At 36.8% G+C, this 12,497-nt stretch overlaps 1 protein-coding gene across 2 annotated transcripts in view; it reads left to right on the top strand.

The window, feature by feature from the left end:
* Positions 1 to 12,497, top strand: part of LOC136037681 (isocitrate dehydrogenase [NAD] subunit gamma, mitochondrial-like) — a 41,076-nt gene that overhangs the window by 11,293 nt on the left and 17,286 nt on the right. For both annotated transcript variants that reach the window (XR_010620015.1, XM_065720432.1), the window contains exons 4-6: positions 3,015 to 3,205; positions 6,206 to 6,339; positions 10,429 to 10,660. Coding sequence is in view for 1 of the 2 variants with exons in the window: in XM_065720432.1 (XP_065576504.1) it covers positions 3,015 to 3,205; positions 6,206 to 6,339; positions 10,429 to 10,660 (557 nt within the window). In the remaining variant the exon portion in view is untranslated. The remainder of the gene's footprint in view (positions 1 to 3,014; positions 3,206 to 6,205; positions 6,340 to 10,428; positions 10,661 to 12,497) is intronic.

Below are 12,497 nucleotides of genomic sequence, written 5' to 3'. Positions count from 1 at the left end.
GAGTGGTTACCTTGAGCTGTCTGAAATTTTTGGTTTTCAAGAAACTCATTTTTTCTCAGGTTTAAGAAGTAAGGAGCTGGTTAAAAATAACACCAAGGTCTACATCAATACCCTCTCCTACTAGAGGACAGGTATACTAGCCTATTCTCTTACACGGGTGATTCACTTGCAAAGTTAAAGTCGATCCTTTATTTTTAAGTCTGAAAACCAAGGATTGAGGGCTTTATAAAGAAGGCGAATTGAGAATATTTCAGCCAAATTTCAAACAGTTACAAAACACTCCAAAAATTTGTTTACGTGTATTTTTGTTACTTTTGTACAAGTCCAACAAAAATTTCGGGGGGGAGTCAACTTGAGTAACCCCCTCCCCTCTAGGATATGACTCTGCCACCTGGATATCAGCTTCAAAAATCAATTTATTACTAAAAAGGAATTGAAAAGTGCTGCAGAAATTGACTTTTTTTGCACCCCTTCCCTTGGATTAAAATTGCCAGATGTTATCTTCCGAAATAAACATTATCTACCTTAGCACTTATTTGTATACAAAGTATAAGCAGTCCAATTATTTCATTAAGAGGAAAAATTGGTATAAACCATAAGGGCAAATTATGGTCTGTTGGCAAGGAGCTGCTGCTCAACCCTGTATTTGAGGTTCAATCTTCCCCCTCCACAACCAAATTTTTGAAAACTCCTTAGTTTGTAACCAAATTATCATCGTCAATATTAAAAGAATAGCAAAAATCCATTTAGAAGTGTACTTATCCGATTAAAATCTAGCGTTGTTCACAAGAAATGAAAATAACATAATAGTAGGCTTTTGATATAATGTAGTTTCTTATATATTAACAGGTAGTTCTTCCTAAACAGTTTGACAGACCACATTGCCTTTCTGTTTATAAATACAATATAAAGTTGTGCGGGCATTTATAAGAAATAACTGATGTGATGTACTTCGTTGTAGGAAACTGGAACTGGTGGAAGAGAGCAGGTGTTCTTGTAAGCAGACAATATCGTAGTCATTTATGAACTCGTCGATCAAAGAGGCTTTATCCTTAGTGCCATTAATATTAAAAGAGAGTAGGGATATCGAGCGAGCCATCACTTGGCAGCAGAAATCACTTTTTTATGACTTTTTATGAATAACTGATGTGATGTACTTCGTTGTAGGAAACTGGAACTGGTGGAAGAGAGCAGGTGTTCTTGTAAGCAGACAATATCGTAGTCATTTATGAACTCGTCGATCAAAGAGGCTTTATCCTTAGTGCCATTAATATTAAAAGAGAGTAGGGATATCGAGCGAGCCATCACTTGGCAGCAGAAATCACTTTTTTAAGGACTTGATATTTTAGGCTAAACGACACATGCGGACCACCACAATTCGCACATTTCGCAGGGAGTATACAGGGAGAGTCTTTTGTAGAGACATGAAGCCCTGAGCAGATTTCACACTGGATTTGAACTGGAACAGGCGGACTGGATATGGCTGGGAATCTAAAATTGTGACAGCATCTAGGTGGGGTCAGGAACTCAGAAACTCGAATAAGTTCATAGCCGATTTTTAGTCCTGTTTTTAGCAGCCGAGCCTTTGACAATAGATCTGTAAACTCAATCTTGACAACTGTAGAGGCACCAAGATGTCTAGCTGATGCTATGCCTGGCTCACTGCAGAATTGGTCAACATCAAAGTCAAGTGGAATTCCTTTAGCAATTCCAAGTATTTTTTTGTGACAATCTTAGTCGCACAAGATGTTACCGTATATTTAATCAAAGAGCAAAAGTCATTCACTGCAGATTTGTCTATATGAACAATCAGTTGGTCTTTTTTTGCTTTTACACTACTAACACATTCATAACCAGTAAATTTATCCAGCATTTCTTTTCTTTTGATTGGATTGTCAAGTGAAGCAGGGATCTTGGAAACCACAGTAGTCGCTAGGACATTTGGTTCAATAGGTTGAGGATGGGGTAGAAAATGGTTTTCATAAACTTCCGCACAAGACGCAACAGCATTAAGGACTTTTTCCATTCGCCTGAGCTTCGAGGATAGATGTGGAAACATCAGGTCAGGAACCGAAGGAACTTCATTAGCTGACAAGATAACATACGTAGGTACGGTTAAATCTTCAGAATCACATTTCGCCAGTAGCTCAAGAATATCACGTAAATGACTCTGCGTAGCCTTATTTCCTCCATTTCTTGGGCAAATTTCTCCAGCCAAACTTTGTTCCAAAAAGCAGACTTTGCAGCCGCAACAGCAGCTGCATCGAAGAATTACAAGGCATGCCGAATAATAAGATCATCATCAGCACCATTATTTCGGCTAAACTACAAAAAGTTCTGAACTGGCAAATAAACCAGTTCTCCGCTCGCCATTATTCCAGAGCGATTACACAATGTCCTTTCGAATAATCCTTTCTCGAATGCATAACGTCACACACAATTATCACAGGCAAAAATTAGTCTTATCTTATCTAAGTCCGTATCCAAGCCGGTTATTACAATTGTTACGATTTGGTTTAAGAACTTTCACTAATAGATACTGCTAATTGAATCTTTTTCTTCACAACTTTGTACTTATTAAGTCACTAAATCCCAGGGGATTTAATGTCAATAGCAGTTACATAAACAATCGGATTATAAGTGTCTCTAGGGAAAATCATCCAGGTAGAAGCCTTACTTTATTGAGAGGTTATTATCCAGAAATAATGTGTTCACACAACAAACTCTGAATCAAGACTCAATTTCCTCTCAAGATCGTGAACTTAAAATACTGTTTTGAGCAGAAATATACACAAACATTGTAAGTATCACAATTTATTCGCCTTATTTTCCTCACCATCCCTACTACTTCCTCTCATGGAATTTGGCTTGACAGCTGAGAAAGCAAGTTTAGTCAAGTAACTACTTCCTGACAACACTCCTGTATCATATGTATCTGAACAAGAGTTTGAATTATGTCTTAAAGGAGACCTATCCTTCCCTCTTTTTGTTCAATTTACTTATATATTTTTCAGGTAATATAGAGACTCGTGAAAATCGACCTGGCGTGATATCTAGGAACGTTGAGCTAAGAAATGAATTAGATCTCTACGCTTATGTGATGCATTGTAAATCGTTTCCGGGAATTCATACAAGGCATGAGGATGTAGATATTATGATTGTTAGACAAAACATGGAAGGAGAATACGCTATGCTGGAACACGAAGTAAGCTTCATATTGTTACAACTTCAAGATTAGCTTACATTCTCAAAGTCATTTCCCAGAGGATGGATTATTCAATCTCCCTGGAGGGATAATATCAACTCCTTGAAAGAACCGGCGAGAAAAAATATCACAGCTGGCGGGGGGGGGGGGTGGATCTTTAAGCATCTGACATTTTTCTCGAAGAGCCCTCTCCTCAAAAAGTTTCATGGCCTGAAAATGTTATTTGTTTTTATGACATCCACCCCCAGGCCATATCCAGGGGGTGGGGTTTAGGTGGTTTAAACATCCACCCCCCCCCCCGAACTGTTTGTCTGACTCGTAAAAACGTAACGAAAACGGACATAAACAAATTTTATTTGCGTTTTTGAAGTTTTCTGTAAGCCCCCCCCCCAAAAAAAAATGCTTTGGACCCCCTCCACTTCCCCCATGAAAAAATCCTGGAAATGGCCCTGTCCATCCCCCATTAAAAATTATCCGGTGCCTAATCATCGTGTGTTGGGCCTGTGAGCACATTTGCCTATTGCCATTTAGGGTCCCTGTTTAAAATTACAAACTGATTTGATAGGGTTCAATGGAACATACCTATTTTCTAATATTCTTACATTAACAACTGACGGGTCAATATTTTTTATTAGTTTGTGCCATTTAACTATGTAATTGTTTATATTGGTAAAATCCAGTCAGTCACAAATCTTCAGCTCTGAAATAATTTGATGACGTTATGTAACGGGGGTATTTGAAGCCGAATGAGCAGTTTTTATTATGTGGCCATTAGGTCTGACTAAAATCGCGTGGAATTTTAAATTTAGCGTTGTTTTTATATTTTTTGGGAGAGGACAGGGGGTAAGGGATTTCCAGTTTTTACTCTGAGAAGGGGCTTAAAAAATCTCTGGTTCCCACAAAAGAGTATACACTTTGCAGTTTTCTTTTTTAAGCTTGTCGTTTGATTTTGGCTAGTATTACAGGTGGGTGACCATAAGGGAGGGGGAGAAGGAGATGTCAGCACCCCTTGGCTGAATGACGCTGCCTTATATTTTGTTTTGAGATTTCTATTATACAGCGTCGGATGTTTCGATTAGACCAGGCAAACCCCCCCCCCCCCCATAAATTCAGCTTATGGGTGCCCATGGTATCAGCATATTTGAATTGGGGTATAAACTCAAAAATGGCATTATTTCAAAGAAAAAGACAATTATTGAAGTGTATTCCTGCAATGTTTATACAGAAAGAAGTTTATCTAAATGAGTCACCTCTTCTCTTTTCCTTGTGAGCATGAAATTCCTACTCTAGATTGTTGTATTTCTTTATGCTTAATTTAAGAATTAAAACCATGTAAGGATTGTTAGTAGATCTTTGGTAATAAGGGATAAGATAAGAATTTTTTCGAAGAACGACAATCACAAACCTGACTGGGCCAAATTCGAATTTCGGTTTCAAAATTAAAACAACAAAAAAGTTTAAAACAATCAAACTCATAAAATTGGTAAACGAATAAATTGTTTAAAAAAAAAAAGAAAAACACCTGTATATGCATACATTTACAAACCATCACAAAAATAAAAGGGCCAATAAAGGCATAAATAATAGGAGAAAAGTGAAAATGTACAAATAAAAAGCGGTAAATTAGTTTTGTTTTTGTTAATTAAGTTATTGATATAAGGTACAATCGTTTTTTTTTTCATTTCGTGAAGTCAGGCAGCGAAGGGGGACAAGATAGAAATATACTCACTGGTATACGGGGTCTATTCAAAAAAAAGAAACAACAAAGAAAATACAAGAAAAAGCAATACAACAAAGCACTTAACCCTCCTTAAGCTTTCGCCTGCATAGTAACCCCTTAAGCTTTTCGCCTGCTTGGAGTGACCCATTAATTATTGTTTGCTTAAGTGAACCAAAAGTGAACCAGTTTCGATATTTTGAAATATCAATATGTAGAAAAATTCAGAAACCGTCCAAAGTTACCTTAAATGTTTAGAGAGTGTTGTACTATTACTGATATATAAAATACTAGAAAAGAAATGGGAAGAATAAACCAAGAACAATGGTATTTTGTATCATGAAGAAACTGTACCCTCCTTACCTCCTCTCCTTACCATCCTTTCGAATAAACTTGATACCGAATAGAAGCGCCAATTCCCGAAAACGGAATTGAGGGGTAATTCCCCTTAATCCTCCGTACCCCTTCGAATTAGCGCTCCTGGTTCTAAATAAGGTTTTGGGGAATGAAATGATGTAGTTATCAAAAACAAGCTTGATATTATTGAGTGTTTCTACTTCTCAGAGTTGGTTAAGAGGGGAGGGGGAACTTGCCCCTAGAGTAAAAATATAAGAGATGCAAAATTCCAAATGAAGAATCTGACGGTTATAATCATTTTGTAACTTTGAAATTTTATTTTTATTAAAATAAAGTAGAGGGCGCAGTTGGCATTAGGTATAAGCAAATGGAATCTAAAATTTTCATTTTTCTCATATGTTCATCATTATTTTAATGTTTTTTGTTACATCTTGCATTTAAATTTTGCTAATAAATGAAAATTTTGTTAAAATTTGTCCTGAAGATTTTAGGGAGACAGGGAAAGGGTGCTAATCAAGCTTTGTCTCGGGCGCAAGAGGGGCCAGAACCACCACTGCCCCTCATAGAGTTCCTCGTTGATTCATGGCTTCCTGAAGTTTTCTCGAAAGTCTTTGTGTTTAGATTTGAAATTTATTTATAGAGCGTTCACGGTTTCGGTCCTTCCTTTCCATAGAACTTTATTCCAAACAGTGACGCCAATTCACAAAAATTAGAAGGAGGGCATTTTTTCTATGAAGGTTTAGGGTTAAACTGTACCCCCTTATGTCTTGCCTAATTGATACCCCTAATTCCAAACAAGGGTAATCAAACGATGTGATTATTTAAAGCAGGCTACAGATTTGTTGGTGTTACCACTTATAACTTTTTCGTGTTTGTTTTTTCTTTAAGTTTGTTGGAACGTTTTCGTATTTCAATTTTATTTACAGAGTGTTCATGGCGTCGTTGAAAGTTTAAAAGTAATCACGAGAAAGAATTCCGAACGCGTAGCTCGGTTTGCTTTTGAACTGGCCAAAAAAGAGGGAAGAAGGAAGGTTACAACCGTTCACAAAGCTAATATTATGTGAGTATTCATTCCTCATTTTAGGAAGATAAGATGAGATATTGGCACAAAGCCAATATTATGTAAGCACGCATTCCTTGTATAAGGGAGACAAGATAAGATATTGGTACAAAGCCAATATTATGTAAGCACGCATTCCTTGGTTAAGGAAGACAAGATAAATATTGGGACAGAGCCAATATTATGTAAGTACTCTTTCCAAAAATACGTAATATTCGCACAAAGCAAATGTTGTTTTAGTGCTCTCCTCGTTTTCAGAAGATATTTCTTTAAAAAAAAAATGGCCATTACAAGCCTCGAAGGACTGAATTCGTATTCTGGGGAAAAAACGAAAACAAGACAAAAACATCCAAATTTAAGTTTAAAATCAACAATACAGAAAACTGGCTAAAGATACAACATTAAATCTACAGAATGAGTAAATCATTTAAAGCCATCGTTTTATCAAGTTTCTGTGACGGAAAAATAGGAAGGTGAAATTGAATTCACACCATAATTTCTTAATTCAATTGAAATGCCTGATTTGCAATCCTATGACTTAAAACTAAACAACAGCACAATAATTATGCTAATATTAATTTAGATACTTCAGAGGGTATCTGTGCTGAAACATGCCTAGTTGGTATTGAACTGTATAACAATACAATTAAAGTAACGATATAGTTGTTGGGGAAAAGCTGGAAAAGATGTTTTTTTTGTGATGCTGCTGAGAACGAATTCGAACGACTAAAGCTAAAGGCATGGAAAAAATGTTTATGGTACTCATGAACGAAAATGAGACAGAAATTTTGATACCAATAGTTACATTTTTAAAGGATCACATTTTAATGCTGGTTTTAAATGTATAAGATTCATCAAGATTAGTCTTACCCATCAAAAGTTATTAGCCTGAGAAAATTTGCCTTATTTTAGAAAATAGGGGGAAACACCACCTAAAAGTCATAGAATCTTAACAAAAATCACACCATCAGATTCAGCGTATCAAAGAACCCTACTGTAAAAGTTGCAAACTCCTATCTACAAAAATGTGGAATTTTTGCCAGAAGACATATCACGGATGCGTGTTCTGTTTCTCTTTTTTTTTCAAGAGGTGATCGTATCGACCCAGTGGTCCTAGAATGTTGAGAGAGGGCTCATTCTAACATAAATTAAAAATTCTAGTGCCCTTTTTAAGTGATCAAAAAATTGGAAGACACCTAGGTCCCCTCCCACGCACATTTTTTCCCCTAAGTCACCGGATTAAAATTTTTATTTTTAAACTTCCGCAACGCCTCGCTCTTTACGCTAAAGTTTTATTTATTGTTTTAAAAAGTAGAGTTGTGACAGAGTCAAGCCTTAGCGTAAAGAGCGAGACGTTGCGGACGGGACAACCTCTTTCATGTACGGAGTAATTTCTGTTCGTTTTAAGTTTTAATGTCGCCACTTACTTGTAGTTAAAAAAAACTTGTTTTTAACTGCATTGCTTTTTATTTAAGAAGAAAAAGAAAAACTAGCTGGCTATTTTGTTAGTTTTTTGGTTAGTCTAGGGAAGAAAAGCTGTGTTTATATCTAGAGGTAAAGCAGTGAATGAGGGACAATGTAGGAACGGGCTGATTAACGACCGGTTCTGTGCCGAATATTTGTTATAACTGTCGTTTTCTACGTCTTAGTTTTCCACCTCGGCTTTTACTCCATATTGGGAGAGGCTTCAGCTATATTAAAGGATATAGAAAAAAGACCGCCCGACTTGAAAAGCCAGCTTTACTTTCGCCCATCGGTCAGACTCTTTGAATCCTTGTACGATTGGTTGAAATAAGATGCACCTGCCTACCCTATCGCTAATAAGCTGTTGGTGGGGATTGGGGCTTTTGGAGGGTCTACTATGGTTATCTAATCATTTAGAATACAAGACCTTGTATGGTTACAAATCAACCAGTGTGTTTCTACGTCTTAGTTTTCCACCTCGGCTTTTACTCCATATTGGGAGGGGCTTCAGCTATATTAAAGGATATAGAAAAAAGACCGCCCGACTTGAAAAGCCAGCTTTACTTTCGCCCATCGGTCAGACTCTTTGAATCCTTGTACGACTGGTTGAAATAAGATGCACCTGCCTACCCTATCGCTAATAAGCTGTTGGTGGGGATTGGGGCTTTTGGAGGGTCTACTATGGTTATCTAATCATTTAGAATACAAGACCTTGTATGGTTACAAGTCAACCAGTGTGTTTCAGAAGAAGCCATGTGTCGTAGTGTTGGAGCCAGCATCAAATGTGACTTTTTCTTATGAGGAAAACTAAATCACGAGTTTAATCTATTGGAACTCAAACAAGAAATTCATCGAGTTCAACGATGTTGATGTGAAAATATGTGAGCAAGTGAGAGTTAATTCCATTTAGAGAATGAGTCCTTATACGGCTGGCACCGGAGGTCTTATCCTTGATATTGTGTTTCGCGTATAAACTCAACATCCACTAAAGAGACGGGTGTGTTTTGTTGGCTTCTTTCAAATAAATAAATTTTATTTATATTATATTCAATTTTTGCTTTCTTTTTTAGAAAACCCTATACTTGTTGCACTGCTATACATACTATTTAAAATCTGTACTAACTTTATTAAAACGGTAGATATTCCTACGCTCTTACTCCTACGAATTTCCTCCGCTCTTTCATCCTAGGTGGGCAACAGTCTAGGACCAACCGAAAAGCAGGTCGCTCCCAAATAGGGATGTCGAGAGGGAAGGTTTAACGGACATGGAAATTCCTTGGGAGTTTTTAAAGACGGGGCTTCGCCTAGGGGGAGTGTGTGTAGCTGTTTTGATCTCTGGTGGCCTTAGTAGTTGTAGTAAAGACGGGGGCTTCGAATAGGGGAAGTTTGCGTAGCTGTGTTGGTCTCTGGTGGCCGTGGTGGGGCTCTGAGTTATTAGTAATAGTAGTTTAGTCTTCTTTGGACATTTGATATTGTTGAAGAATATTAATTGAATTTTTTTTAAATGCATTGACGAATAAGGTTTTTTGTGGCGAACATGAAGTGGGTCCGATGTGTTAGAGTATCTTTGCCTCCTTACTTCATCGATGAGATATGGTTGACCTTGCTCCTCAGTATGAGTGTGCCAAAACCTCTAATTCAGGCAAGTGGGGAACCTTATTTTGATTGATTTGACTATATAACATGAAAAATTAAAGGATGATTTGACTATATAACATGAACAATTAAAGGATGATTTGACTATATAACATGAAAAATTAAAGGATGATCTGAGTGAATAACCTTACCTTAGACCTTAGCTCCTTTAGGGCCAAATGTGGCACATAGGGTATCAACAAAGTCTTGCCAGACGTCCCGGAGCGGAGCAGCAGCCGTGATTTCCTCCCACTGTGGTTGTAACGACAGTTCAGCACTCCGTAGATCTCGGTCGTACTGTCGTCGCAGGGTGTGTTTCGGTCGCCCACCCTCGGGCTACCACTATTAGACACCATTCGGAAGACGGTCTCCTGACATTCGGAAGACATGATCAAGATAGGTCCATCTTCTCTGCTTCAGGAGATCAGTGACCAGCGGCTGACCTGTTCGCCTGCGGACCACTACGTTCGTGACCCTGTCCTGCCACGAAATAGTAAATGCTCTTCTGAGGCAGATATTTTCAAATGCTAGGATATGTTTTTCCTGCTGGATATTCAGCTTCTAGCTTTCTCTTGCATAAAGGAGAATGGACCTAACGTTGCTATTCAACAGACAGAACTTTAGACAGAAAGAGTATTTTTTGCTTTGCCATACTGGTTTCATTTTGTTAAATGCCGATGTTCCTTGTCTAATACTCCTTTTTAGATAATTAAATGTAGACAAATCAATTATGCCTACAATTAATTAATTTATTAATTAAAAAATTATGAACTGATTTATTAAAGGTAACACAAAAATTAAATTAAAGGTAGAAACTAGAAAAAGACCTGCTCTATTCTATTGTTTATTTTCTTTTTTGGGCATGGCTAACCATGGCAAGGGAATATGTCCAGAACTCTAAATATATCAGAAGTAACAGAAGCTGTTCTTGTTAAGTATTTACAAAACTCTGAAATTAGAGAACTCGTATAAAAGTCAAATGGTTTTCAGGAAAGTGTCAGATGGTTTGTTTTTGGAAGTTTGCCGAGAAGTGGCCAAAGAATATCCTGAAATTAAACACGAAGACATGATTATAGATAACACTTGTATGCAATTGGTGTCTAGACCTCAACAGTTTGACGTGATGATTATGACAAATTTGTATGGTGCCATTGTTGCCAATTTAACGTGTGGACTTGTTGGTGGTCCTGGCCTGCTTTCAGGAATTAACTATGGTACAAAGGTAATCATGACTAAATATTTCGATATTTACAAATAATTTGAAGACCGTGCTAACTTTTCAATGAAGAAACCAAATTAAATTAGCCTGGCCGCTTCAACCTTTATCCCACTCGAATTAAAATAAAGAAAAAAATAAATAAAAAACTGCGGAGTAATATCGTAGAGTTTTGTGCATAAATATTCCAACCGTGATCTTTGGCCTTTCGACAGATCCTTTCCCCCATTTAAGGGTTAATGGGAGGTAAATGACATTTAAAAATATATCATGTGGAGAATTTCGTAGATTACAAATCTACATGGAAAAGAAGTAGGTTTTTCTTCTTTTGCTTTTTTTAAGGGGGGTGTAGGGGAGGCAAGAATTTTTTCACCATTTTTGTAAATAAAGATATAAAAAGTTTTTTGTTTCAAAATCTAAGATCCAAATGCCCCCCTCCTCTTTCAGTTTGCTCTGTTTCAGAATTTTTCTTCCTAATGTAATTACAAATAAACTTTTTCCTAGGAAAAAGTATCCTAAAATGTGTTCCTGTGCCCTGACATTTAAAAATATATCGTATATAGAATTTCGTAGATTACAAATCTATATGGAAAAGAAGTAGATTTTTCTTCTTCTTTTTTTTTTTTTTTTTTTTTTTTTTTTTTTTTTTTTTTTTTTTTTTTTTTTTATATATAATAGTAACTGCCATGTTGCACACGTTAACGAGAAAAGATAGTCAACCTTTCTCGCCATAATATTATAAAACAAAGAAAAGTAGCCTTAAGTTTATCCCCGAATAGCGTTGATGATGACTAGGAATAAGTTCCACACTATTAAACTTTCTGGTTAAATTTAGATACACTAAACTTAGGATTATAATTTAAAGCGTAATTTATGTCAAATCTTTTTGATAAACCATTTTGCCTCTCTAAATTTGCATTGATTCTGGCATTTCTTTGCCCTCTGGGATTTTGATTCCTTCTTCTTCTTATTCAGCAGACGGGCTTTTCAGTCGATACTATTTAGCCCTTTTCCTTTTGGCTCACTCTGTGAGATCGACAGAGCTATGGAGCTGGTTTGTCTTGTATGATTTGTATCTGCTCAGATTTCTTGAAGTATATCTTTTGATACCAGCAGTTGAATTATAAGAGAGTATATATTGATCTTTGTGCTCTGCGGGAGAGTATGGTCAGCAAGACTCTTGGCTGTTAGTGGAATTTTGTGGTGTTTGAAGCATTCTAACATTTTACATCGCAGGGTATACTGTGCAGACGTCAGCATATTACATTCAAATAGGCAGTGATCTATTGTTTCATTCTTAAGATTACATGACCTGCAAAGGGGGGACGAGGGAACTTCGCCACTTGAATTAGGGATCTGATATGAAAATGCCTGAAAATTTAGCCCATTTGAACCTGACCGAATCCTATGATAAATCTTGGAAAGGTGCTTACTTGGGAAAGGTGATAGGGTAGGATTCTTATTATTTATCAGTGCCTCTGTAAATCTCCAGCGGTAAATATCTCTAATGGGGATTGGTCTCCCACTTGGCTGGTCAATATTTAAAGCATTTTTTGCTATTTCATCTGCCTTATGGTTACCTATTACACCATTTTGGAATTATGGCGAAAGTGAACTTAAAGGTTTTCTAGAACATTTAAATACTTACGATAGAAACCTGCAATTCACTCTAGAGACCGAAAGAGATGGAAAAATACCTTTTTTAGATGTATTGATAATACGCAGTGTGAATAAACTTGAATTTACGGTTTACAGAAAACCTACGCATAATAATAGATACCTTCACTTCAAATCTAACCATCCTCCACAGGTTAAAAGAGGTGTGGTAATATCTCTTGTGGAT

Source organism: Artemia franciscana, chromosome 17, assembly GCF_032884065.1.
Source record: "Artemia franciscana chromosome 17, ASM3288406v1, whole genome shotgun sequence".
NCBI lineage: Eukaryota > Metazoa > Arthropoda > Branchiopoda > Anostraca > Artemiidae > Artemia > Artemia franciscana.
This window is presented reverse-complemented; position numbering and strand designations above follow the sequence as displayed.